Source organism: Anolis carolinensis, chromosome 2, assembly GCF_035594765.1.
Source record: "Anolis carolinensis isolate JA03-04 chromosome 2, rAnoCar3.1.pri, whole genome shotgun sequence".
NCBI lineage: Eukaryota > Metazoa > Chordata > Lepidosauria > Squamata > Dactyloidae > Anolis > Anolis carolinensis.
Window position 1 is genome coordinate 218,732,127 of NC_085842.1, and position 26,898 is coordinate 218,759,024.

General features: G+C 40.7%; 2 protein-coding genes across 4 annotated transcripts in view; one reads left to right on the plus strand and one right to left on the minus strand.

Annotated features, from left to right (window-relative positions):
• The window catches only part of casr (calcium sensing receptor), a 70,865-nt gene extending 51,432 nt beyond the window's left edge, over positions 1-19,433 (minus strand). Inside the window, exons 1-5 of one of the 3 annotated variants that reach the window (XM_062971797.1) lie at positions 18,111-19,433; positions 17,880-17,944; positions 15,698-15,800; positions 6,418-6,501; positions 3,309-3,419 (exon numbers count right to left, since the gene is read on the minus strand). The gene's annotated coding sequence lies outside the window, so the exon portion shown is untranslated. Of the gene's footprint in view, positions 1-3,308; positions 4,810-6,417; positions 6,502-15,697; positions 15,801-17,879; positions 17,945-18,110 lie in introns of those variants that run through there. The other 2 variants (XM_008115268.3, XM_062971798.1) reach the window with 2 other exon arrangements.
• A 1,515-nt stretch (positions 19,434-20,948) lies between these two features.
• man1a2 (mannosidase alpha class 1A member 2) overlaps positions 20,949-26,898 on the plus strand; it is a 38,729-nt gene continuing 32,779 nt past the window's right edge. The window contains exon 1 of the mRNA XM_008115271.3: positions 20,949-21,642. Coding sequence (XP_008113478.2) covers positions 21,332-21,642 — 311 coding nt within the window. The 5' untranslated portion in view covers positions 20,949-21,331. The remainder of the gene's footprint in view (positions 21,643-26,898) is intronic.

Here is a 26,898-nt window from a genome sequence, read left to right on the forward strand (position 1 = left end):
TTTGTTTTGTTTTTGTTTTTTAAAAAAAGAGGATCAAGAACAGAGGCTGAGAAAGTGGGAGGGAAGCCAGCTATCCTGAAAGCCTGAAAGCTCGGAAAATCTCCTCAACCCATGCCTTTCATGTCACCACTGGATACCCAACCACACAGATTTTATGTCACAGTTGCCTACCCCACACCTTTTATGCTGCTGCTGCCTCCCCAACGCTGCACCTTTCATGCCACTGCCAGCTCAGCATGGTCAATATGGACAGCGTCTTGCTCTTGAACCCTCACGGCTGCTGCTTCCACTCCTGATGATAAAAGCCACACCGAGAGGAAGAGAAAGAGTAGCCATATGGAGGGCCTTGACTTTAGATCCCAACACAGAGAGGAAGACAGAGAAGCTATATCCCAGATCTGGAGTCCAAGACCTACAACTGTTATTTTTATGTAGTTGTTATTTTTATATTGCTGCTGCAGTCCCCCCCACCAATGAAGTTGACTAAATTGTACTTGGTGGTTGATTGATATTATTACCGCTGTATTAATTCCTGTTTTATTGTCTTACTGTGGGTTTTTTTTTGTATATTGTGCAATGTATTTATGCTGTTGTTTTTGTAAATTATGCTGGTCGGGCCTTGCCCCATGTGAGCTGCCCTAAGTCCCCGTGGGGAGATGGTGGTGGGGTATAAATACAGTTTATTATTATTATTATTATTATTATTATTATTACAACTGGCTCTCTCTTTGTTTCTTTCTCTGGAGGGAGCAGCGGCGAGAGGATGGGGAAATCTGGTCAACAGTAAGGCAACAGCAGTGACAAAGGCCAGCAGCAGCCTAGAGTGGAAAAGTCACACAAATTGGTTATGCTGAGCCACTGGTAGCACAAAAGGTGCAAGGCTGGGGAGGAAGTGACAGCATCAGCATCAAGTGTGTGTTGGGGAGCATTTCCAGAGACTTGAGAGTTCTGATTGCTTGAGTTTTGTTTAATTAGGAGTTTGCTGTATTTATTCAGAGGGCACAAATCTATCAGTAGTTAAGTGAATAGCTGAAAATTAGTGAATCAAGATGTTGAAGAGTCTCTAAGCATATGCAGAAAAAAATGCACAACTGAATAATGGCCTCCTTTCCGCCTCCCTATTTCCAGCCAAGACCCATTGACTGCAACCATTAGTAGATGAAAGCAAGTTTTAACAAGCATGAACCAAAAATCTGATTTTCTCTCATCTATGGCATCTGTAGCTTTAATGACTAAGTATCGGGACTTTTGGAAAGGCATGACTTTTAGAGATCATAACCTTTTGGAAAGCCAGAATTTCCATAGCCATTTGGAAGTGTGACCCTTTTTGGAGATCAATTGGCATTCACAGTATAGTAGAGTCTCACTTATCCAACATTCACTTATCCTACGTTCTGGATTATCCAATGCATTTTTGTAGTCAATGTTTTCAATGCATCATGATATTTTGGTGCTAAATACAGTAATTACTACATAGCATTAATGTGTATTGAACTACTTTTGCTGTCAAATTTGTTGTCTAACATGATGTTTTGGTGCTTCATTTGTAAAATCATAATCTAACTTGATGTTTAATAGGCTTTTCCTTAATCCGTCCTTATTATCCAACATATTTGCTTATCCAACATTCTGCCGGCCCGTTTATGTTGGATAAGTGAGACTCTACTGTATTTGGAATAATCATAACCTTTTTGTAAAGTATGATCTTCCTGAGAAGAGTTAAAAACTCGAGTTAATCTTCTCCTTAGTGGTAAATTTCCACTAGTATTCATGCAAGGCAATTTAGGTTTCTCAGTGGTTAGACTGATATCCCTGTTTTTTTCTTTGAACTGTTAGGAACAAAGATATCCCAGTGCATTAAATATATAGCAGATCTTCAGGAGTGTTATTTCAGTTGCCAAAAATGAACATCTACTTTCCCATAAAATATATTGCCTTTAAATCATGCTCCCAAGAGACCAAAAATACACAGTCTTCATTAAAAGTTAACATAGGTGGATATACTTATAGAACTTCATGTATTCAGCATACAGGTACATTGCTTATTGGTTGATAGTTTAAACAGTCTGTTCTCTAAAGCATTCTGTTTTAGTCTCTTTGTTGCAAACAGACTAGCAATTTCTTCAGTCTAATATATTACTGATCATTGACTCAATAAAGACTGACTATACACTGCAGCATACTTACACTGACTTCTAAAGTGTACTGTTTCTGAGGTAAATTCTACACACACTTACCGAGGTAAAAAACAGCTTCCAAAACAGAGATGCAGTCTGGTCACATGGTCTGTGGTCCCTCCCACAGCCTCAAACAACAGAGTTAAGGGAAACTGCACACTGAATCATATACATACAATATAGTAAGCAATCTCAATTATATACAGTAGAGTCTCACTTATCCAAGACTCGCTTATCCAAGGTTCTGGATTATCCAAGGCATTTTTGTAGTCAATGTTTTCAATATATCATGATATTTTGGTGCTAAATTCGTAAATACAGTAATTACAACATAACATTACTGTGTATTGAACTACTTTTTCTGTCAAATTTGTTGTATAACATGATGTTTTGGTGCTTAATTTGTAAAATCATAACCTAATTTGATGTTTAATAGGCTTTTCCTTAATCCCTCCTTATTATCCAAGATATTTGCTTATCCAAGGTTCTGCCGGCCGGTTTAGCTTGGATGAGTGAGACTCTACTGTACATAACAAATAAGTAGTATAAGAGGCTTGTAGAAGGTTGCTATTTCCAACAAGGACTAAGCTTACAGAATCTTAGTTGGAACTCCTCAAGGGAGTTCTAGGACAACCCTCTGCCATGCAGGAATACAGAACTACAGCACCCCAAAAGACCAAGACAATAATAATAACTTTATTTTTATACCCCGCCTCTATCTCCCCAAAGGGGACTCAGGGCGGCTTACATGGGGCCAAGCCCGAATAAAAACAGCAGCAGTATAAAAAACAGCAATAGACAAAAACATGCACAATTTAAAAAAAAATTAAACATTAGCCAATAAAAAACAAGAACAATCTCTGATAAAAGATCTCCAAAGATGAAGAGTCAGCAACACTCAAAGGAATCTGTTCCACAGTTGAACACCTTTTACAGTAAAAAAAAAAAAAAGGTCTTCCTAATGTTTGGGTGTAATTTCATTTGCTGTAATTCAAATGTATTGGTTTGTGTTCTAGTTTCTGGAGTAGCAGAAAACAATCTTGCTCCTGTCTTATACAAGACTTTCCTCCAGATACTAAAGAGGAGTTATCTTGTCACCTCTCATTCTTCTCTTCTCCAAACTAAACTTACCCAGATCCTCAGTCATTCCTCGTAAGGTTTGGTTTCCTGATCCTCAGACATCTTGATTGCCCTTCTCTGGACACATTCCAGCTTGTGGCTGTCATTCTTCAATAGTGAGATCTAGAATTAGGAACAGGATTCCAGGTTAATGTCTGACCAAAGCAGAACAGAATAGTGTTACTACTTCCCTCAATCCAGACACCATACTTTGAAAATTAATTTTATAAAATTTTCACAATTAATTAAAAATAAAAACAAAGAAAAGCAAATACAAACTCTAAAACGAAGACCCCATAGTATCACACTCCAAAATCTATACCTGTCAACACAAATTAACAACAAACTTCTATCCCTGATTCAAAATAGAATAACAGAAATTAAAATAGTAAAATATTAAAAATGCAACAACAAAAATTAAAAACACAGCTGACTATCCCCCGCCTCAAGCAAAGGCAAGTATCAAACTATTACATCTACTTCCTGTTTTACTTCATTGCATTTCAACTTCTGCTAAATATAAATCAATATACATGTAAAATTGATACATAACCACATGGAACATTCCTATCAATAATGTATCCATTTGACTAGAATTCCAAACCTTATACAGTTTAGTAAATTCATCTTTATATTATTACCATATTACCACCCCACATTTTATTCCCTTTTAATTTAAATAAATTTAAATTAATCTCATCTTATTTTATCCCCCAATTTTTCCTTCTAATCTGGATTTATTTTATTTTATTCCAACATTTTTGATATATTATATTTCCCCCTTTATTTTAAGTGTTCCACCTTCCCACAGATTATGTTTTTGCAGTATAAACATTTTGTCAAATGTTCAGTTCTTCTAATTTTGACTTTATTATTTCCTTTTACTCATTTATCAGTCCACCCACTTCCATAAAAAAGAAGTTGGTCGTTTATTTTAATCCTTCTGGACTCCTCCATTTGTTAATCTAGTTCAGCCTCAATGTTTTTCTTGTAAATCAATCCATCCTTAAGGTAATGCCCATTTGATTTTAACATGTTTCTCCCATCTAAAAGGGCTCTCAAAAGTTGCACGCAGCTTTCCTATGCAGATTATCTCTCTTGTACTAGCTTTGCCTGTCTCTTTTGTTAAAAACCAAAAATGTGAACATCTCCCTATAATGTTATATGGGATTGTTTGTCCCTATTCTGAACATAAATTTGTATCAACTTGTCTGCTTCAGTCTCATTTACGTACAATCTGTAATTTAAGCTTGGTTATTCAAATATAGTATTGGCTTTTCTTTATGAGCTGGTAATCCTTGATCAATCGGACATGCTATACCTTTTCTTCTCTTTACATTCTCTCGTTCTTGTTCTGGAATTTGTTTTGTAACTGTTAACATTTGTTTATCTTTAGATATTATATCTTTGAAATTCTGCTTGCTTATTTTTCTTTTAAAATAATTTAATAATTAATAAAAAATATTTCTTATTATTTGTTTGATAAAGCTATTTTTTGAATTCCAAGAACATTTGCAGGATTTATAACAGTGACATCTTTGGACACCAATAACAAAGACCAGAAGGAGTTAATTACAACCTTTCCAGCCAACATAAACATAAATTAGTTGCTATTAAAACAGCTTGGTCCTGTGCTTGTTGCAAATTATTTATCTTGGAATGTAGGCTATTAATTAGAGTCTTTGTCTAGAAGTATTATCCAATTAGTAATGAACTGTTTTCAACTCAATGTGAGCTGGCCTTTATTCCCTCCATTATAGAACTGGAAAAGTCTCAGTCCTGATATCAAAGAAAAAGGAGAGGGGAGGAAGTCTCCAGCTAACAAGCTAGCTCTTAAATCTTCTGATCGAAGAGATAAATAATTAGCAAAAAAAGTCTTAATTTGAGGAGATTCCCAATGTTCACTCTTCATTTAAGTTGATTTATAATGCTGATGGAAAGACATTTTACCCTGGACATCTTCAGGTTTGTAGCTATGGTAATTTGCACAGATAGGCAAAGATAGCGACTGAAGCCTTCATCTCATCTGTGACTGCCACTCCTTTTGAGGCTTGCAGATCATGTAAGATTAATAATAATAATAATAATAATAATAATAATAATAATAATAATAATAATAATAATAATGGATTATCTATGAATTGCTTCTCCCTCACAATGAAAGGTGGTGAGGGAGAACTTTCACTCCAGTCCATGCCCCACAAATTCCAACACTGTATTTCTTTTGATGTAGTCAGAATCTTATTGGCTCTTTTGGCTGCTGCATTACACTATTGACCATTTTTGGTTTGTAATCTACAGAGACATCTACATCTTTTCTACATTTATTGCTTTCAAACCAGGTGCCACCCATTCAATTTTTTCTTGTCTGAAATTTCAGAACAGCAATGTCATTCACACACAAAACACAACACGCGTTTCTCAGAAACTAATCTGACCAAATGAAGCATATCTCTTTCATTTGATAGCATAACAAACTTGGTAGATGAAGGGAATGATGTGGGTGTAACGTATCTTGATTTTAATTAAGGCCTTTGAAAGGTAAAGGTAAAGATTTCCCCTGATGTTAAGTCTAGTTGTGTCCGACTCTGGGGGTTGGTGCTCATCTCCATTTCTAAGCCAAAAAGCCGCCATTGTCTGTAGACACCTCCTAGGTCATGTGGCCGGCATGACTGCATGGAGCGCCGTTACCTTCCCACAGAAGTGGTACCTATTGATCTACTCACATTTGCATGTTTTCAAACTGCTAGGTTGGCAGAAGCTGGGGCTAATAGCGGAAGCTCACTCCGCTCCCCGGATTCAAAGCGCAAACCTTTTGGTGTGCAAGTTCAGCAGCTCAGCAGTTTAACTCACTGCACTACCGGGGTCTCCTAAGGCCTTTGAAAAGGTCCCTCATAATAGTCTCACAAAGAAGCTAGTAAAATGTAGGCTAGGCAATGCTTCTGTCATGTAGATTGGAAATTAGTTAAACAGCCAAGCCCAAAGGGTTTTTTGTTGTTGTTTTTACCAATGGTTCCTTTTAATCCTGGACAGAAATGACTAGTGGGGTGCTACTGGGCTCTGTCCTGGGCCCAGTGCCATTTAATATCTTCGGCATGGAATAGGTAGATGGCATGCTTACCAAATCTGCCGATTGGGAGGGACAGCTAACACCCCAGAAGAAAGGATCAGAATCCAAAATGATCATAACAGATTAGAGAACGGGCTAAAAGTAACAAAATTAATTTCAACAAGGAGAAATACATGTTATGCTACACTTAGACAAAAAAATGAAATGCACAGATGTAGGATAGGTGACACTTAGTTTGGAAATAGTCTATGTGACATCAGAGCCGGCCCTAGGTATTTTTCAAGTGTAGACGAACAGAATTTTGGCACCCCGCCCCCCCCCCAACCAATCACTGAAAAATAAAAGCGTTGGATACGCGAAAATGTTGGATAATAAGGAGGGATTAAGAAAAAGCCTATTAAAAATCAAATTACATTAAGATTTTACAAATTAAGCACCAAAACATTGTGTTTTACAAGAAATCAACAGAAAAAGCAGTCTCGACTGTGCCCCCGTATGTTTTGCACCCGAAGCGACCACTTAATTTGCCTCATTGTTGGACCGGCCCTGTGTGACATCTTAGTAGACAACAAGCAGAACGAGTCAGCAGTGATGTGGTGGCTAAAAAGCCAATGAAATTTTAGATTGCATCAACAGGAGTCTAGCGTTGCCGAAGGCTTTCATGGCCGGAATCACAGGGTTGTTGTGTGTTTTCCAGGCTATATGGCCATGTTCCAGAAGCACTCTCTCCTGACGTTTTGCCCACATCTAAGGCAGGCATCCTCAGAGGTTGTCTCTACTGATGGAAATAATAGCCTCACTCCACCATGCTTTGGTTAGACCTCTCCTAGAATACTGTGTCCAACTCAGGGCACTACCATTTAAGAAGGATATTGGCAAGAGGCGGGTGACTAAAACTATCAAAGTTCAGAAGCCAAGCTCTATGAGGAGCGCCTTAGGGAGTTGGTTTTGCATGACAGAACAGGGTTAGATTTGCTGGCTTTTGTGGACCCTTCCAATTCTATGAGTCTATGTTAGAGTGGTATATTTGGGTTTTATTATTTGGGTGAATGGCTTTCCCTGTTTTGACCATCTGTTGCCTACTGGCAATGAGGAAAGAGACCCAAAGATTCTGGTGCTTTCTACCCACATTATGAAGAAGAAACTGGCAAAACCACCTCTGAGAATTCCTTGCCGAAGAAAACCCTATGGAATTCATAGGGTCACCATAGGTCAACAGGCGAGTTGAAGGCATATATATACACTATCAAGAAAATAATCTGAGTTCTTGTCCTAATTATTCCCTTTCAGTGTGTTTGGCCTTTGTATCACTTAGCTTTTGTGTGGAAATAAGACTTATACTGTGCTGACAGTGCAGCCTCAAACCTGCTATCTGGAAATCACCTTGGATTTGTTCTGCTTCACTACAGTATCTCCCACAATATAACCAAGTTAGCATTTGAACTCATCTGGGTCTTTTGATACAAATACAGGTGCAATGCTCTCATTGTGCTGACCTAAGAGGAAAAACTTGCTTTACGGAAATTGTGTCAAGAAAACACATATAGCAAATATGGGTAGGAGCTTGTTTTTAAAGGAGAAGCAGTATCAAGTATGTTAAAAGGATGAAATACATATTATTGGCATAATTCTCAGAATGAACATTTTGTCTCCCAGTTGGCCACAATAGCAAGCTTCAACATACCTAAAGTGATATAATATCACTTTCATTCATCGTTTTAGATCATTTTTAACTCCAATTCTTTTAGGAAAGTTGGGGCGATGGCTTTGCAGTGTCAGGGGAAGAAGAATGTGTATATTTAGCTTATTTGGGGGCAAAAACATATTTTTTTCATTGTTATACATTGCTTGATGCTGCAAGTTCATCAAGCAGCTTGCATTAAGTGAAGCTACAAAATCAGTACAAAAACATTTGAAGGTTCTATAAAAATAATATGTGGTTATTCGTTGTTTGATAGTGCTTTGAATGTTTTTGTATTGTTCCATTAGACAGACGGATATACAAAACAATTTATATTCGACTATACTCCGGTGGCGCAGTGGGTTAAACTGCTGAGCTGCTGAACTTGCTGACCAAAAGGTCAGCGGTTGGAATTGGGTAGCAGGTTGAGCTCCCGCTGTTAGCCCCAGTTTCTCTCAACCTAGTAGTTCGAAAACATGCAAACATGAGTAGATCTATAGGTACTGCTCTGGCGGGAAGGTAACGGCACTTCATGTAGTCATGCCGGCCACATGACATTGGAGGTGTCTACAGACAATGCCGGCTCTTCGGCTTAGAAATGGAGATGAGCACCAACCCCAGAGTCAGACACGACTAGACTTAATGTCAGGGGGAAACCCTTACCTTATACAAATATGTGTAATACAATTCACTATATAAATATTTCTCAAGAAAAGTCAGAGAAATAACAATAAGACTTAAACAAGAGACTCCCTGTTTCCATTCCACCTAGAATAATAGAATCGTAGAGTTGGAAGAGACCTCACGGGCCATCCAGTCCAACCCCCTGCAAGAAGCAGGAAAATCTCATTCAAAGCACCCCTGACAGATGGCCATCCAGCCTCTGCTTAAAAGCCTCCAAAGAAGGATCCTTCACCACAGTCCGGGGCAGAGAGTTCCATTGCCGAACACCTAACCATCTCAATAAACTACCCTGGTCAGGGGGGTCAATATTTGTAGAGAGACCGAGGAGGATCAATGGGACCTGCATTCTGTTTTCAAGGAACACCTTCTTGCAGCCTTTGTTCCAACTCTCAACTTTCCTGAAAGAACATTGATGTTTTGCAGGAAGAGCTCTAGAACTCCAGATAATGGAACATTATTTTTAATCTCAAAGATCTCAGTTAAGGGGTGAAAGTCAAAAGTTATTTACATAAATCTTCAAAAGGGTGGGAAAAGAACTAGAGCAACAGCTTGACATCAGTACAAGGAACAGATCATTCAACAGACAAATTGTGAAAAGACTTGCCTAGTTTCCAACAGACCATACAAACCTCTGAAAATGCCTGTCATAGATGTGAGTGAAACATCAGGAGAGAATGCTTCTGGAACATGGTCATACAGTCTGGAAAACTCACAGCAACCTGATTCTGGCCATGAAAGCCTTCGACAATACAGTGTCATTTTATATTGCCCTCCAGACCAGATGCCGAACTCCTGTATTTCTCATCATTAGACAACATGACCAAAGCTGATCCCCGGGCTAGACATTTCTTTTTGCCTTTCAATGGATGCATGTTTACTCTGAACCCAGCCCTCCTTTATTTGGGTGGACTTACTCCCAAGAAACAGAGCTCGCAATATTGCAGCACAATTTATTTAAAAACCATGTAAGAGCCGTTATGACCATGTGCCCAGACTGTATGACCAGTGCCCAGCAGGCCTATTGATGAAAAGAGTCAGAAACTTGTGCAGACTATGCAAAAGACCCTCTTGATGGGCTGAATATCTGCTCTGCCCTCTGTCTGCTGTTTTGTAAACAGCCCCACACTTTCACACACACACACACACACACACATACTTCTAATGCCAACAAATGAATGCTTCCTTTCCCAGCAAGTGCCAACATTTGTCCCGATCCCTGCTAACCTTGCATTTGTTTGATACACTCATGATTTGCAGTCTGCTGAAATAGTTCAACCATTGAAATAGTTCACACTTCCACATACCTAGGCTTAGTCATTAATGAGAAAGGGGACTGCAGACAAGAAATCATAAAAATAAATACCGTGTTTCCCCGAAAATAAGACAGTGTCTTATATTAATTTTTGCTCCCAAAGATGCGCTAGGTCTTATTTTCAGGGGATGTCTTATTTTTCCATGAAGAAGAATTCACATTTTTTGTTGAACAAAAATTGAACATTGTACAGTAGTTGTCATCACAAACCAGCATAATCAGACAAACTGTGAATCCTATCAAGAATTTCTTGTTACTACCATTATTTCCATGTACAACACGCTATGGTACATACATTAACCGATCCTGCACGCTCTGGTGTTCTCTTTGACGGGCAGGCTTCCAAACAAAAACTTGGTTAGGTCTTACTTTCGGGGGAGGCCTTATATTTAGCAATTCAGTAAAACCTCTACTAGGTCTTATTTTCTGAGGATGTCTTATTTTCGGAGAAACAGGGTACTATGTCTTGGAAAGACAGCTATGAAGGAAGGAGATAAAACAGATAATTAAATACTGAAGATAGGATTGTACAATGTAACCAAATTAAAAAAAATGTTCTGTTCCTGTTTTGAAAGGGTTATTTCTTGTTTAATTGTGCAGGACTGACTTTGAAAGTAGTTGTTCTACTCCAGAAACTTTGTTTTTGTGGCTGCCTCAAACTATGTTGAATTGGTTGAGACCCAAGGAGATATTCACTGAAAAACTATTACAAAATGTGCTGCAGGATGTTCCACAAAAACAAAGATTTTGCAGTTTGATAAACTTTCCCCATGTTTTTATGATAGAATTAACTGGGAAATGTCATTGATATAACAAAAAAAATAATGTTACATAGTGTTGTCCATGCCATCACATTTCTAACAGGAGCTCCTGGTGGCGCAATGGGTTAAACCCTTGTGCCAGCAGGACTGCTGACCGAAAGGTCAGTGGTTTGAATCCAGGGAGAATGGGTGAGCTCCCTCCTGTCAGCTCCAGCTCCCCATGCAGGGACATGAGAGAAGCCTTCCACAAGGATGGTAAAACATCAAACATCCGGGCGTCCCCTGGGCAACGTCCTTGCAGACGGACAATTCTTTCACACTAGAATCGACTTGCAGTTTCTCAAAACTGTCAGGAAAAAAAATCTAATTTCGATGTGTGATTGTGAAAATTGGAAAAGGAAAACAACTGACATGTCGAAAATCAATTTATTTGAAATGTGATGCTGGAGGGAGAGTTCTGGGGGATAGATTTCATGGGCTACCGAGGCCCCTTCTACACTGCCATATAAAATTTAGATTATCTGCTTTGAACTGGATTGTATGGCAGTGTAGACTCATATAATCCAGTTCAAAGAAGATAATCTGAATTATCTACTTTGATAATCTGGATTATATGGCAGTGTAGAAGGGGGCTAAACAGTCAGAGCAATTGGGTTCTAGAATAAATAAAGCCTAAACTTTCCTAGAAACCAAGATGACTAAACTGAGACAATGGAAGCATTATTAAGAGAATACAACCATGAGTTCTACTCTGGTGTTAAGGATGAGTTGTAACATGGATCCGACTTCTGGTTGTTATAGCAGAGATTGCCAGAAGGAGGGGGGAATGTCAACATAAAATCAGAACAGTAAATAAAGAACAACACTCTGAAAACAGAGGAATTCCAGACATGAATCTATCAGGGGCAGCTAACACCTCCAAACAAAGGATGCCCCCAGACAGGAAGAAGCCAGACCATGAAGGCCATTAATGCTAATCAAGGTGATTAATCACAACATTCACATTGGCCTCCAACAGACAAAGAGTTTTTTCTCCCACCCTGGACCTTCCACAGGCATATAAACCTCCCTTGCTTAGTTTTCCAATATACCTCACAACCTCTGAGGATGCCTGCCATAGATGATGGCGAAACGTCAGGAGAGGAATGCTTCTGGAACATGGACATACAGCCCAAAAAAGGCACAACAACCCTGTGATGCCGGCCATGAAAGCCTTCGACAACACAATGTTAACATATTGCAAAATGACCTACAGGGAAATAAGAGTTATGGAATAACTGAAATAAGAGTCAGTAAGAACTGCGGTGGCAAGCAAAACCTTCCCCAGCAATTATACTTCCCTCAGGCAGGAAGCAACCAGGCTTTGAAGCTGCAAGGCCATTCAATGCTAATCAAGCTGGCCAGCTGCAACATTCACCCTCGCCTCCAACAGACAAGAGTTCTTTCTCCCATCCTGGACATATCACAGACATATAAACCCCACTTGTTCAGGGTTATTGTATGGTACCCTCACAACCTCTGAGGATGCCTGCCATAGATGATGGCGAAACGTCAGGAGAGAATGCTTCTAGAACATGGCCATACAGCCCGGAAAACATACAACAACCCTGTGATCCCGGCCATGAAAGCCTTCGACAACACATCCCACTTGTTTAGTTTCCGAGAGGGCTCACAACCTTGAGGATGCCTGCCTATGGGCCGAAGTTCGCCCCTGCCTGCCCAAAAGGAAGGTGCAAGTACTCGCCTGGATCCGGCTTGGCGTCCCTCCGGTCCTTTGGAATACCAATGGCATTGAAGGCAGCGCGAAATCCTCGCTGGAAACGGCACAGAGCCCCGAGGGCAAGGCAGCCAAACGCCTGGGAAGCGTGCCTTGCGGCCAGCGAGGAAGGAAGGATGGAAAGAAAGAAGGAAGGAGGAGGAGGGACCTCCCGCAGCTTCGCCCCGGCCGTCTAGCCGCCCCGCCGGTGTCCAAGGGAGGAGGGCCAGTCCCAGGGCAGCGCGGCACGCCGAGACGCCCGCCACCGGCTGCTCTCCCGGGCTTCCCCGGTCATGGCAGCCTCTGCTGGCCTCGGAGGGCCCCGTCCGTCCCGTCCCGTCCTGTCCCTTGGAAGGAAATGCAGGCAGAAGGGACGGGGCGGCGAAGGATTCCCCTCCTTCGTGGGGGAAAGCGGCAAGGGACGCTCTCCTGGGAAAGGGAGCCCGGGATGTCCCCACGTCGAACTCCAAGCCAGGAGGGCAGGGCAGCCTGCTAGAGTCGCAAGCGCCTTGGCCAACTGGCACTGTAACACTGCCCCCTCCTGCCTCTGCTGGGCGCACTAGGCAGGCATGGGCAAACTTCGGTTGAGATGAGGTCTGACCAAGACATAAGAGAGGGAGATTCTGACTTTCCTCAATCTAGAGCAGGCATGAGCAGACTTGGTGTTTTGGACTTCAACTCCCACTATTCCTAACAGCCTCAGGTCTCTTCCTTTCCCTCCTCAGCCGCATTCTCTTCTGATGTTTCACCCACATCTATGGCAGTCATCCTCAGATGTTGTGATGTCTGTTGGAAAGTAGTCAAGTGGGGTTTATATATTTGTGGGAGAAAGAACTCTTGTCTATTGGAGGCAAGTGTGAATGTTGCAATTAATCCCTTTGATTAGCATTGAAAAGCATTGCAACTTCAAGGCCTGGCTCATTCCTGCCTGGGGGAATCCTTTGTTGGGAGGTGTTAGCTGGCCCTGATTGTTTTATGTCTGGAATTCCCATTTTCTGAGTGTTGTTCTTTATTTACTATCCTGATTTTAAAGTTTTTAAAAAAAATATTGGTAGCTAGATTTTGTTCAATTTCATGGTTTCCTCCTTTCTGTTGAAATTGTCCACATGCTTGTGGATTTCAATGGTTGTTGTTATAGCAGTCCAGCATTTCTGTGTTCTCAAATAATATGCTGTGTCCAGGTTGGTTCATCAAGTGCTCTGCTATGGCTGACTTCTCTGGTTGAATCAGTCTGCAGTGCCTTTCCTGTTTCTTGATTCGTGTTTGGGCAATGTAGCTGCGTTTTTTAAAGATACAGTAGAGTCTCACTTATCTAACACCCATTTATCCAACGTTCTGGATTATCCAATGCATTTTTGTAGTCAATGTTTTCAATACATCGTGATATTTTGGTGCTAAATTCGTAAATATAGTAATTAGTACATAGCATTACTGCGTATTGAACTACTTTTTCTGCCAAATGTGTTGTCTAACATGATGTTTTGGTGCTTAATTTGTAAAATCATAACCTAATTTGATGTTTAATAGGCTTTTCCTAAATCCCTCCTTATTATCCAACATATTCACTTATCCAACATTCTGCCGGCCCGTTTATGTTGGATAAGTGAGACTTTACTGTACTACTTATTTCATTTGGATTTGAATTGAGGGCATCATTTTGATCTTTCGTTGACCTTATACTGTTTTAACTAATTTCTTTGTAAGAGCATTGGACAGTATTTTGTTACTCGATTCATAGTATGTTTGTAATTCGGGGACTGCCTTGGCATTCATACAGTACTTTTAAATGTTCAAGTTGCTTACACATTCATATAATCATTCTGTAAAATTGTTCTGTAATTTGGAGACTGCCTGTACTTCTTTGCATCTCCTGACATTGTTTCTCTTTATTTATCCTTGAACCATTCATTAAAAATGTTTTTCTTGTGACTACAGTAGAGTCTCACTTATCCAACATAAACGGGCCGGCAGAATGTTGGATAAGCGAATATGTTGGATAATAAGGAGGGATTAAGGAAAAGCCTATTAAACATCAAATTAGGTTATGATTTTACAAATTAAGCACCAAAACATCATGTTAGACAACAAATTTGGCAGAAAAAGTAGTTCAATACGCAGTAATGCTATGTAGTAATTACTGTATTAATGAATTTAGCACCAAAATATCACGATATATTGAAAACATTGACTACAAAAATAATCCAGAATGTTGGATAAGCGAGACTCTACTGTACCTTCATTGTATCCTGTAAAGGTTCTGGATTACATTCAGATCTATAATTCCAATCAAAGCAATTTTTTTAATACAAGATTGTGCAGGATGCAGTTATTATGGGACAGTCTTCTCTGCAACCTCCAGTGAAGCTGTCAGGCATCACCAATGGGATTTCAAGCGCCCAAATGCCTGTTCGACCACATTCCTAGTGTAATTTAGGCATTTGTTCAAGTGTGCCTGTTTCTCTGTAAAGATGGCTTTATTAGCCACTTCCTAATCAGATATGCACTGTCCAAGAGTAGCAGTGGCCCAACCTGTTGGCCATCTACAGTAAAGGTCAGATTTCCAGGCACCTGCATAGTCTAATATTTTGCGGAGTTACTTATCACATCATAGAATCATAGAATAGTAGAGTTGGAAGAGACATCATGGGCCATCCAGTCCAACACCCTGCCAAGAAGCAGGAAATCGCATTCAAAGAACAATGTGAACTGTGAACCTTCTCATTCCAACCAATCTCTGTATAATGAAGCACCCATTGTGATCAACTATTCCTTGTACCAGGATGGAGTATGTGTACGCTCTTAATGAATTCTCCTTTTTGTTTTACTGGCAAAACAATCTGGCAATAGTGCCCACCCACCACCTGTGAGGTTCCTATTTCGGTGAAGCAGTCAATTATCTGCAGAAAGTACAGTGCAAACAAGAAAGAGAAATCACAACTTAAGCATATATGAAGCCTGCACAGCAATTGTGAAGGAGGAATCTGACAAATTATGAATTACGCATCCCATCAGAATATCTGCTAATTTACAGTAGCTAATTCATCACATTTACAAGTGGGAGTTGCAATGACAACTCATGTGTACATCATAATACCAGCAATGCTGCTGCCTGGAAATTTTGCTATTACAATACGTACCTCCCAAGGAAAATAATGTGAGGCGGAGACAGCAACTTCACAGCCAGTATGACTTCCACAAGATTTTCTGCTATTTCAGAATGGCAAACTTTGAACTGATGGGCTACAAGGCAACAAGCACAATATTCTATGAGCATCCACAGAATAATAGTAATTCCTTGTTAAGCAGTAACAGCGCTCCTCACCATGCAGTTCTCAATGAGTTTGAAAAATGTAGAGTGAGACATAACTGAAATTGGCCACCTACTGTTCAATTAACCACACTGACATGACAAAACACTACGAACATTCCTCGTTGCATCGATATAAACATACCAGCAACAAGGATGCCTGAGCCCACAAGGAATGGCCTTGACTGTTGGTAGAGTAGCCAAATCCAGTTCATAAACTCCCAGCAAAGCAGAACAATGGCATTGCTAGAAATCTCTATATTCTGCAGCTGCCTTTTTTCATTTTGCTTTTTGTCCTTGAAGGGACTTGTTCTGCACCTCATATACTGTGGTTATAGTTTCCAGCAAGGCAGACACTCCTACTCACAACTCTATTGCATACTCTATTTCAATAATCCTCAGATCAGTGACTGACTGTGATTATGAGCAGAGCAGTAGTGGATAGGACACATATGATGGCTAACATACATTTTATGACTGGTATACACTTGTCCAAATGTATTGTTTATTATTCATGCTGAGGGCATAGTCCAATATATAAGTGCAACAATATACAACAATATAAAAGTACTGTCTAAAGCAATTGGCATACAGATCTTGCTTATCGTAATTAAATCCCACTAAAATACAATACAGTAGAGTCTCACTTATCTAACACTCACTTATCCAACGTTCTGGATTATCCAACGCATTTTTGTAGTCAATGTTTTCAATATATCGTGATATTTTGGTGCTAAATTCATTAATACAGTAATTACTACATAGCATTACTGCGTATTGAACTACTTTTTCTGCCAAATTTGTTGTCTAACATGATGTTTTGGTGCTTAATTTGTAAAATCATAACCTAATTTGATGTTTAATAGGCGTTTCCTTAATCCCTCCTTATTATCCAACATACTCGCTTATCCAACATTCTGCCGGCCCGTTTATGTTGGATAAGTGAGACTCTACTGTACCATTAAAATACAATATAGCACATCAAATACAGACACCATTAACATTTAGATTAGATAAAATTCAGTTGGTTGAGAGCATCCCCATAGAAATCAACTGCAATATCAGCAAATAGTTTAGCTCAAATCTTCATTGCTCTCAGGGTGAAAAGACATTTTTGTGACTTATCATTTCCACGACTTTTCATTTCTACCCTTTTGAGTTTTAGAAAAGCCCTGAAAACATGGGTATGTGCCCAGGCTTTCGAAGATTAAATGATAAAGACGACCCGGACTGATTTACGGCTACAGCACGAGGATTTTGGAGGAATGGATTTTAATCATATGTTTTATATCTTTATATTGTTTTAATTGTTTTATTGGATTTTCATTGCTGTTTTAATTATGTGTAGGCATCGAATTGTTGCCAATTTTGTACGCCGCCCTGAGTCCCTTCGGGTGAGAAGGGCGGGATATAAATGTTGGAAATAAATAAATAAATAAATTATCATAACATTGATATCACACAGGAAATAGAAAATCTCTTCCGACACATTATTAGAATTCAGATTAGACATAATAGATCCCAAGAATTCGGATCCTGGTTTTGAACATAATGTGTAGAAAAGCAAAGATACGACAAATCTTCAATATCTGGAGACAGACAAATACACAAAACAGAGGGCCAGAGGGACATGATAATCTCTGCCATAGATCATGACTACCTATGGTTTAAAAAGACAAAAGGCTGTAAAAACCTGCCTAAGTTTTGAAAATGTAAGCTTTTCCAGGTAAACGGACTATTGATGGTCAAATGTATATAGTCTATAAAATTTTTAAAAAAATTCAATTGTTAACAGCCTCTCTATCCAGTTGTGCACCATGATTAAAATGTAGTCATGAAGCTTCTCTTTCGAGTTCAAGATAGAAACACTGTCAAGTAGAGTAGGATAGGACTACAGCAACATTTGATATCTTGGACTCCAAACACTGCAGTTTGGTAGCTGTTCAAAAGTTAATTTAGGAAAGTCCCGAACTAAAAAATATTTTAGAATACTACAGTAGTTTAATACTTACCCGGCAAGAGAGACACCATGATTGATAAACTACTATCGTGGCTTCAAAAGCTGGGTATGTTTAGCCTGCAGAAGAGAAGGTTGAGAGGAGACATTGTTGCCATGTATAAATATATGAAAGGGGAAGAGGGAGCAGGCTTGCTTTTTGCTGCCCTGGAGAATAGGGCTCGGAGCAATGGGTTCAAATTACAGAAAGGAGATTCCAATTGAACATTAGGAAGATCTTCCATACCGCGACAGCTGTTCTGCATGGAACTCTCTGTTTCAGAGTGTGGCAGAAGCTTCTTCTTTGGAGGCTTTTAAACAGAGGCTAAAAGGTCATCTGTTGAGAGTGCTTTGATTATGCTTTTCCAGCATGGCAGGGGGTTGGACTAGATGGCCCATGCGGTCTCTTCCAACTCTTGTTATTCTAGGATTCTAAGAGAAATTAAAACCATATCATCAGCATATAAAAGAACAGACACCATCTCTGACCCAACTGAGGATGGAAAATTTTCCAAGCCAGATAATGTTGGAATTACATCATTCAGATATAAATTAAAGTGTGATGGTGTCAACAGGCATTCTTGCTTTACTTTTTTATCTATGTGGGTAGATAAGGCATTATCTACAGGGATAGGATCAAGTAATCTGTTGAATACTGCAACCTTCTCAAGCCTCTATTTAATGTTTTGTCTGTTTTATAATGTGTCAGTTTATTTCCTGAAGTGTATGTCTTCTTTGGTTTGCAGTTTTCTTACCTCTATGTACTTGAAGCAGTAGGAGGGGCTGCTGGTCATGTGACTATTTAGAATGCATTTTTAAAAGGGTGACAGTTATAAATGACAGTTGAGGCTTGAATCTGTTAGAGGGCAGAAGCCAGTGTTGGGAGTTAGAAGACAGTTGAGGCTTGAGTTCCTTGGAAGTACACTGTTATAAAAGAGGGCAATATAGTGTTAAAGAGACTATTAAAGATTATAAGTTTAAAGATACAAACTGAAACATTTTAAAGTTTAACCTGACAAGAAATATACCTGTATATTTAAATATATGAAGTTATCAGTAAAACAAACACGTTATTTTAAAGAATTCTGCTTGAATCTTTGTTTGCTGAGAGCTTCAAACAAGATTTCCATTGCCCAATAAACTAAAGGATCCTAACAGGTCATAATCCAATAGTCTATTACTGTATTAGTTAGTGAGTTTATGCCACAACAGGCTTCTATCAATGGAATCAAAAGTTGCTGCTAAGTCAACAAATAGATGTTTGATAGGACCAACAATTTCTATGATTCTATAGAATCATAGAATAATAGAGTTGGAAGAGACCCCAAGGGCCATCTAGTCCAACCCCGTCATGTAGGGAAATTCTAAAGCAGCCCTGACGGATAATCCAGCCTCTAAATCAAAGTCCCAAGAAAGTTTATTGAAAAGATGACACACTGAAGATGGAGGAAGCGTATGTTCTGCTGCTCCAGAGATCAGGCTATGGAACAATGGATTCAAACTGCAGGAAAAGAGATGCCACCTAAACATCAGCCGTGGCGGCACAATGGGTTAAACCCTTGTGCTGGCTGACCTGAAGGTTGGGTTGCTGACCTGAAGTTTGCTGGTTCAAATCCATGAGACGAAGTGAGTTCCTGTCTGTCAGCTCTAGCCTGCAGGGACATGAGAGAAGCCTCCCAGCTAACACATCTGGGCGTCCCCTGGGCAACGTCTCTGTAGACGACCAATTCTGTCACACCAGAAGCAACTTGCAGTATGTTCTCAAGTGGCTTTGACACAATAAAAAGTTATAATTGCATATTATATAACATGTAATATTACTAATAATATTGCAGTATAGTGGTATAGTACAATATAGTAATATAATGCTTATATTGTGCTATGTTAATAAAATATTGTATGTACATATAAGCCGCCCTGAGTCCCCTTTGGGGTGAGAAGGGCGGGATATAAATGTTGTAAATAAATGATCAATAAATTAAATCAGCAAAAACTTTCACATGGTAGGAGATAGTTGATGGTGGGATATGTCATTGTTTTCTTTTTTTGAGTTTTTAAAAATGGAGGCAGGATGTCCATCTGTTTGGAAAGCTTTGACTGTGTATTTTTTCATGGCAGAAAGACCCTTGTGGTCTCCTCCAACTCTGTGGTTCTCTCTGTTTGTTGAAATTATTTGTTGTCTATTGCTCTTAAAATTGGTTCATTTTCGGGGTTTAATTGAATGTATATCTAATAGCATGACTTTAGGCCAATCAAGCTGAATCTGAAAAAGACAGCAGAATAGTACAGCACTGCACTGTGTTCTGGTGTTGATATTTCAGGTCAAGAGTTGGAGATGGAAGTAGTAGTCCTGGTTTCCATTCAAACAGAATCTTCCTCCTATAGAAGCCAAAGGAGGCTCCAGGCTACATTTCTTGGACGTCCCAAGGAGGAGAAATGCAGGCGGCCGAGAACTAGAGCCCAGTTCCGGCGAGTCAACGCAACATTGGCGAAAAGAAGCTCTAGAGCAGGGATGGGCAAACCTGGGCCCTCCAGGTATTTTGAACTTCAACTCCCAGAATTCCTGACCTCAGGCCCTTTCCTTTTTCCCCTCAGCCGCTTAAGGGGAAAAGGAAAGGGCCTGAGGCCAGGAATTCTGGGAGTTGAAGTCCAAAACACCTGGAGGGCCCAAGTTTGCCCATGCCTGCTTTAGAGATTAGGCGAACGAGCCTCGGGCGCGAGCATAACGACAGCGCGCGCTCCTCCCTTCCCTCGGTTGTTGCCGTGGCGCATGCGCAGGTAAGGGCTCAGGAAAGATCCAAGTCGCCTCACAGCCTGTGGCCTCCAGGTGCTTTGAAACGCCGACTCCCAGCATTCAAAGGGCTTCTGGGAGTTGGAGATGAACCTCCTCCGACCAAGCGTCCTCAAAGCTGCTGTTTGGGACTCCAACTCCCAGAATTCCTGACCATTTAACAAGCTGGCAAGGGCTTCTGGGAGTTGGAGGCCAAACCGGTTTGAGGGAAGCGCTCTTTCGACGAGACGCCAGCCGAAGTTTGCGCATGCGCAAGAGAGAGTGTGGGGGGGGAGCGCGCGCCGTCGCTTCCGTTCTTTCCGAGCGCGCGCAGGCGCAGAAGAGGAGATTGGCGCCGTTTCTCTGAGGAGGGCTTCCGCGTCGGCTGTTGCCTGGCCCTGGTGTTCGTTGGCAGAGCGGGCGGGGAAGGAAGGCAGGAAGAGCGTCCCCTTCCTCCGGCGCCTCGCTTGCCGCCCGCCTTGAGGGGCCTGGTCGCAGGCGGGAGGCTACGGCGTCGCCTCCTCCTTCTCCCCGGATGTGTGTGGCCGCCCCGGAGCCCTCCCAGGCCTCGCGGGTCCGGGGTTTGCCGCCCGGGAGGGAGCCGCTCTGATGACGGCCTCCTCCCTTGGCGACGCCTCCACCGCCGAGCACTGGCCTGAGCCGGGTTTCCCTTCCTCCTTCTCGTCTTTCTGGGCGCGATGACCACCCCGGCCTTGCTGCCTCTCTCTGGGCGCCGCATCCCGCCGCGGAGCCTGGGCCCGTCCTCCTCCTTCCCGCACCACAGGGCTACCTTGAGACTCTCCGAGAAGTTCATCCTGCTGCTGATTCTCAGTGCCTTCATCACGCTGTGTTTCGGGGCCTTCTTCTTCCTGCCGGACTCCTCCAAACACAAGCGTTTCGACCTGGGCTTGGAAGATGTCCTCATCCCTCACGTGGAGGCCGGCGAGGGGGGCAAGCAGGCCGGAGGGTACCTGATCCACGGGCAGGGCCGCGACCAACACAGGCACAGGTAGGTAGGTAGGTCTGTCTCCCAGGAGGAGGCGTGTAAGGCCACCCTGAGATGAGATCTCCAGAGAGGAAACCTGTTGATTGGCTTAGACCAGGCATGGGCAAACTTCGGCCCTCCATGGGTTTTGGACTTCAACTCCCACAATTCCTAAATTGCTGGAGAGGATGCCAAGAAGTGGGACCATATATATAAATAGATGGTGGCATTGTAAATATGTAATTAGTTTTTGGCAAAAGGTATTTAGAGGGATAGAGGATATAATGAACATTAAAATAGAACATTAAAATAAAATGGCAAAATAATAATAATAATTTTATTTTTATATCCCGCCTCCATCTCCCTGCAGGGACTAGGGGCGGCTAACATGGGCCCAAGCCCAGGAAATCACAATAAAACAGGATAAAATACATACAGAACAAAACAAACATCGTCAACGAAAAGAAACTTAACTGAATAGGTAAAGGTTTCCCCTGACGTTAAGTCCAGTCGTGACCGACTCTGGGGGTTGGTGCTCCTCTCCATTTCTAAGCCGAAGAGCCGGCATTGTCCGTAGACACCTCCAAGGTCATGTGGCCGGCATGACTACATGGAGTGTCGTTACCTTCCTGCCGGAGCGGTACCTATTGATCTACTCACATTTGCATGTTTTCGAACTGCTAGGTTGGCAGGATAGAATAGAACACCATATTAAACAGTAATGTAGTGATAAATAATTGGTTCAATGGCTTGCTGTGAGTTTTCTGGATTGTATGGCCATGTTCTAGAAGCATTCAGCCTGGAAACTCACAGCAGCTCAGTGATTCCAGCCATGACAGCCTTCGACGACACAATTGGTTCAGTGTTTACAAAGCTCAGTTGGTGCTAGACTTCATACGATTGATAAGACTATTTTAATTGATATTTATGTTTTTGACAGTTTTAGAATATTGTGTTTTATTGATACTATTATTTAAATTTGGCATTGAATTATTGCCATCATTTATAAGCTGCCTTGAGTCCCCCTTCAGGGGTGAGAAGGGTGGGGTATAAGTACAGTAAATAAAGAAGTCCGGGTATAGCATTATTATCGCTATATCATAATAAACAGTTGAAAAAAGAAGTAAAGGATGCAATTTCAAATCTATTAATAGCAAGATTTCTTATAGCAATGAATTGAAAAAGGGAGATGAATATACAAATTGAAAGTGGTATAAGGAAATATGGAAATTGGCAATAAGTGATAAGCTGACATGTAAGTTAAAAGTAGGTTATGAAAACAAAGCGATTTTGATGATGTCTCGGGAAAAAATTTTTTGAAAGAGGATTTTAAAAAAAGGATGGAAAGTTACCTCCACAAGAGGAAATGAAATTTTGGACAGATACTATTTAAAAGAAGTGGCTCGGGGAGGGGAGCACGGGGGTGGGGGATAGAAAAGTATGTGTAAGTGTGGAAGCAACAATGGATACAAAAGGTTTTATGAGATATATTGTATTGAATATTACATATCTGCTGTTTAACAAATGTGTGGAACTTTTAAAAAATAATTCAAAATATTAAAAAGTAGGAATTGTGGGAGTTTAAGTCCAAAACCCCTGGAAGGCCAAAGTTTGCCCATGCCTGGCTTAGACTGATACCAATAAGGTTTAGAGTTGGTTTGTTTTGGTAAGAGATTAAAGTACTATACATTATTATTATTATATTTGGGTTACTGTGAGTTTTCCGGGCTGTATGGCCATGTTCCAGAACCATTCTCTCCTGACGTTTCGCCCACAGTTATGGCAGGCATAGTCAGAGGTTGTGAGGTCTGTTGGAAACTAGGGGTTTATATATCTGTGGAAAGTCCAGGGTGAGAGAAAGAACTCTTGTCTGTTTGAAGCAAGTGTGAATATTGGGTTTTCCACAGATATATAAACCCCACTCGCCCAGTTTCCAAGAGACCTCACAACCTCAGAGGATGCCTGCCATAGTTATGGGTGAAATGTCAGGAGAGAATGCTTCTGGAAAATGGCCATACAGCCCGGAAAACTCACAGCAACCCAATGATTCTGGCCATGAAAGTCTTCAACAACATTATATTTATTTATATCCCGCTTTATCTCCCCAAAGGGAACTCAAAGTGGCTTGACAAAAGCATTAGTATACAATTGAAGGTGGGATGTAATTTAGGCTTCTGAACACCAAGTACAGGCAGTCCCCTGAGTTACAAACATTTGATTTACAAGCTACTCCTAGTTAAGAACCAGACAGCAGATGCTATTCCCTCCCTCCCCCTGAAACGTGGCCTTGACTGATTGGGAACGAAAGTGACAAAACACTTCAGGTGTGGTTGGGTCATTGTGTGCTCTTGTGAGACATATTGTCCTAAAGACCACTTGGTATGGGTAGAAGCCTTACTCTGCACCTGACTCTATGCAGTGTGGATAGCACCAAAGATATTTGAAGAAAAGAAAATGAAAAGTTGAATAATAGCATTGGAAGAGACCCAGCGTCTGCCAAAAAACCCCCAGAGAAGGAGACTCTGTGTACTCCAAGGCAGCATATTACACCTTTGAATAGCTCTTACAGTTCTTCCTAATGTTTAGGTGGAATCTTCTTTCTTTCCATTTGAATCCATTGTTCTGAGTCCTAGTCTCCAGAGCAGCAGAAAACAAGCTTGCTATAAAATGTTTAAGTTTTCCTTATATGCTCAGATCCAACTATTGAGTTACATGTGTAACCAATAAGGAAAGTCTGCTTTTAGAAAAGTTTATTTTCCTTTTTCATTGTGAATGAAGCACGGAAAGTAATGTCAGCTTCAAGTAGACACTAAATCCTCTTAATGAAAAGATTGGGAGAGTTTTCATAGACAGGTAGACTTAACCTTGTTAATTAAAACATACTAGAAATATGACAGTATTTTCCTATTGAATGCTGTTTGTTCTCTCTTCTCCCCCCAACCCTTTTTGGGACAAGCTATATAATGTGCTGCAGCTGATTAAAGTATATCCCATGCAGGGCTCAAAACTGTGGGTCCCCAGGTGTTTTGGCCTACAACTTCCAGAAATCCAAGCCAATTTACCAGCTGTTAGAATTTCTGCAAGTTGAAAGCCAAATCACCTGGGGTCCCACAGGTTGAGAAATATTGCTCTTGAAGGACATGATATGCACATCACATTTCAGTGGGCTGGTTAAGAAAAATACCTCACATTTTTTAGCGGCTGTTCCTGGGCTTGGTTCTGATCTGTAGTCAACCGATACTGTGGCCACCGGTTTTTGGAGTGTTTTTGTAGGCACTGCACAGTGAAACCAGTTTGTTTTAATTTACTTCCAAAAGTCTATTTAGAACTGCCCTCTGTTTTGGTGCTACTTATCTTACCTGTTGTACGTTTGTGCACATGACAACAGAAGGATCGACTAAGGTAGAGTTTCATAGCTGAAGCTTGATTTCTATGTTTACTGCAGAAACACTGTCCATACCCACTATCCTCCCAAGTGCTAATGCTAGAACATAATTTCTCAAACTGTGTTCCTCCAGATGCTTTGGACTTCAGCTTTCATAACTCCTAACAGCTGGTAAGATGGCTGGGATTTCTTGGAGCTGAAGTTCAAAACATGTGGAGGAGCATGGTTTGAGAAACACTGTGCTAGAGAATGTCTAGATCAGGCCTGCAGAAACTGTACCAACTCCCAGGATCCCTAGCCAGCTTGTCCAGTGGTCAGGAATTCTGGGAGCACCTGAAGGGCCACAGGCTGTGCAGACCTGGTCTAGATAGAAAGAGGACAAAGAAGAAAAATGAACTTCACTATCAGAAGCTTTGTTAATTGGGGTATACCTGTTCCTAATTTAGAAGACAACAAAAGCAGTACATGTTAACCACAAAACATACAGGCCACATGTAGAACTACATACACTTATTGTCCTTTGGTTTCTCCAACAACAGTTCTCCTCCCCTCATAATGCAGGGGGCAGTAATCTTCAGGGATTCTCCCCCTTCTTGCTATGCCCACTCCAGAAGATTAGGGGATTGGGTGTGAGAGTGCAAAGGGAGGGGGAAATTGCTAAAAGCAGGCATGGGCAAACTTTCAGCTGTTAGGAATTGTAGGAGTTGGAAGTCCAAAACACCTGGAGGGCCGAAGGTTGCCCATGCCCGATTAAAAGTAACCAATACAGTCCAGGTTTTATAATATGGGAAAAAATTCTCTATAGAAGGAAGATTTGGAAAATGGTAACTGCTATCCATTCAGTCTACCAAATGATCTCTATTTTGGTTTTTCCTCTGTGTGTTATATAGCTGGATTTAAGTGAGCAAGGAAAACAGCATTAAGTTGGTTGAGGTTTTAGTAGGTTTTAACTTAGTAATGTTCATTTTGGTTCCCCCCCCCCCCCCCCCACATTTCTTCATGTACTTTGACTGAAGACTGACTGGATACATAAACGATTAACAACAACAACAACAACATTTATACCCCCTTTATCTCAAGAACCACAACCCAACCTATATATTTAAAATATACAGCAATAATTATTAAAATAATATTAAACTAAAGTTCACATAACATACAATTTTCAAATATAGTAAATAAAAGCTGTTAAAAACAGTTCACTAACACCATACAGTAACTTTTTTTTTAAAAAAAAGCTATGTTTTAAAAGCCTTCTTGAATAAAGTTTTAGCTTGCCACTTGAAGGAGAATAAGGAGGGGCTTCTTGGGTAGAGAGTTTCAGAGTCGAGTGGCAGCAACCAAAAAAGGCTCTTGTGATGGTGGCAAGACTGAGATAAGTACCTCTCCTGAGGATCTCAGGTTTTAGATAGATTCATTAAGGAAGACATGATTTGCCAGATAGTGTAAATTTGAGCCATATAGAGCTTTATAGGTCAAAACCAGCAGTTTGAATTGTGCCCAGAAACAACCTGGCAGCCAGTGCAGCTGTTGAAGTGGGGGAATTGTGTTCTCACTGTAGCCAGCCCCTGGCGCAGCTCTTTGGGCCAGATGAAGTCTCCAAATACTCTTTAAAGCCTGTCCCAAGTAGAGTGTGTTACAGTAATCCAAAGAAGATGCAACTTGCTGATGTTCCAGTTAAGCAATTGTGCTTATGAGACAAGGATCTACAAACTATGGCTGGTTTGATTGTTAAATTTTGGTTTTTACTCACTATCCATAAATTTCAGTAATAAATGCATATGGTGTTGTTTGTTGAAGCTATGTCACTTCAGGTTTGTGTATGCTAGATGATATTGCTATTATTATTGTTATTTTTTTCACACCCAATTCTTCCCTCTTGTGCAATACCTAGA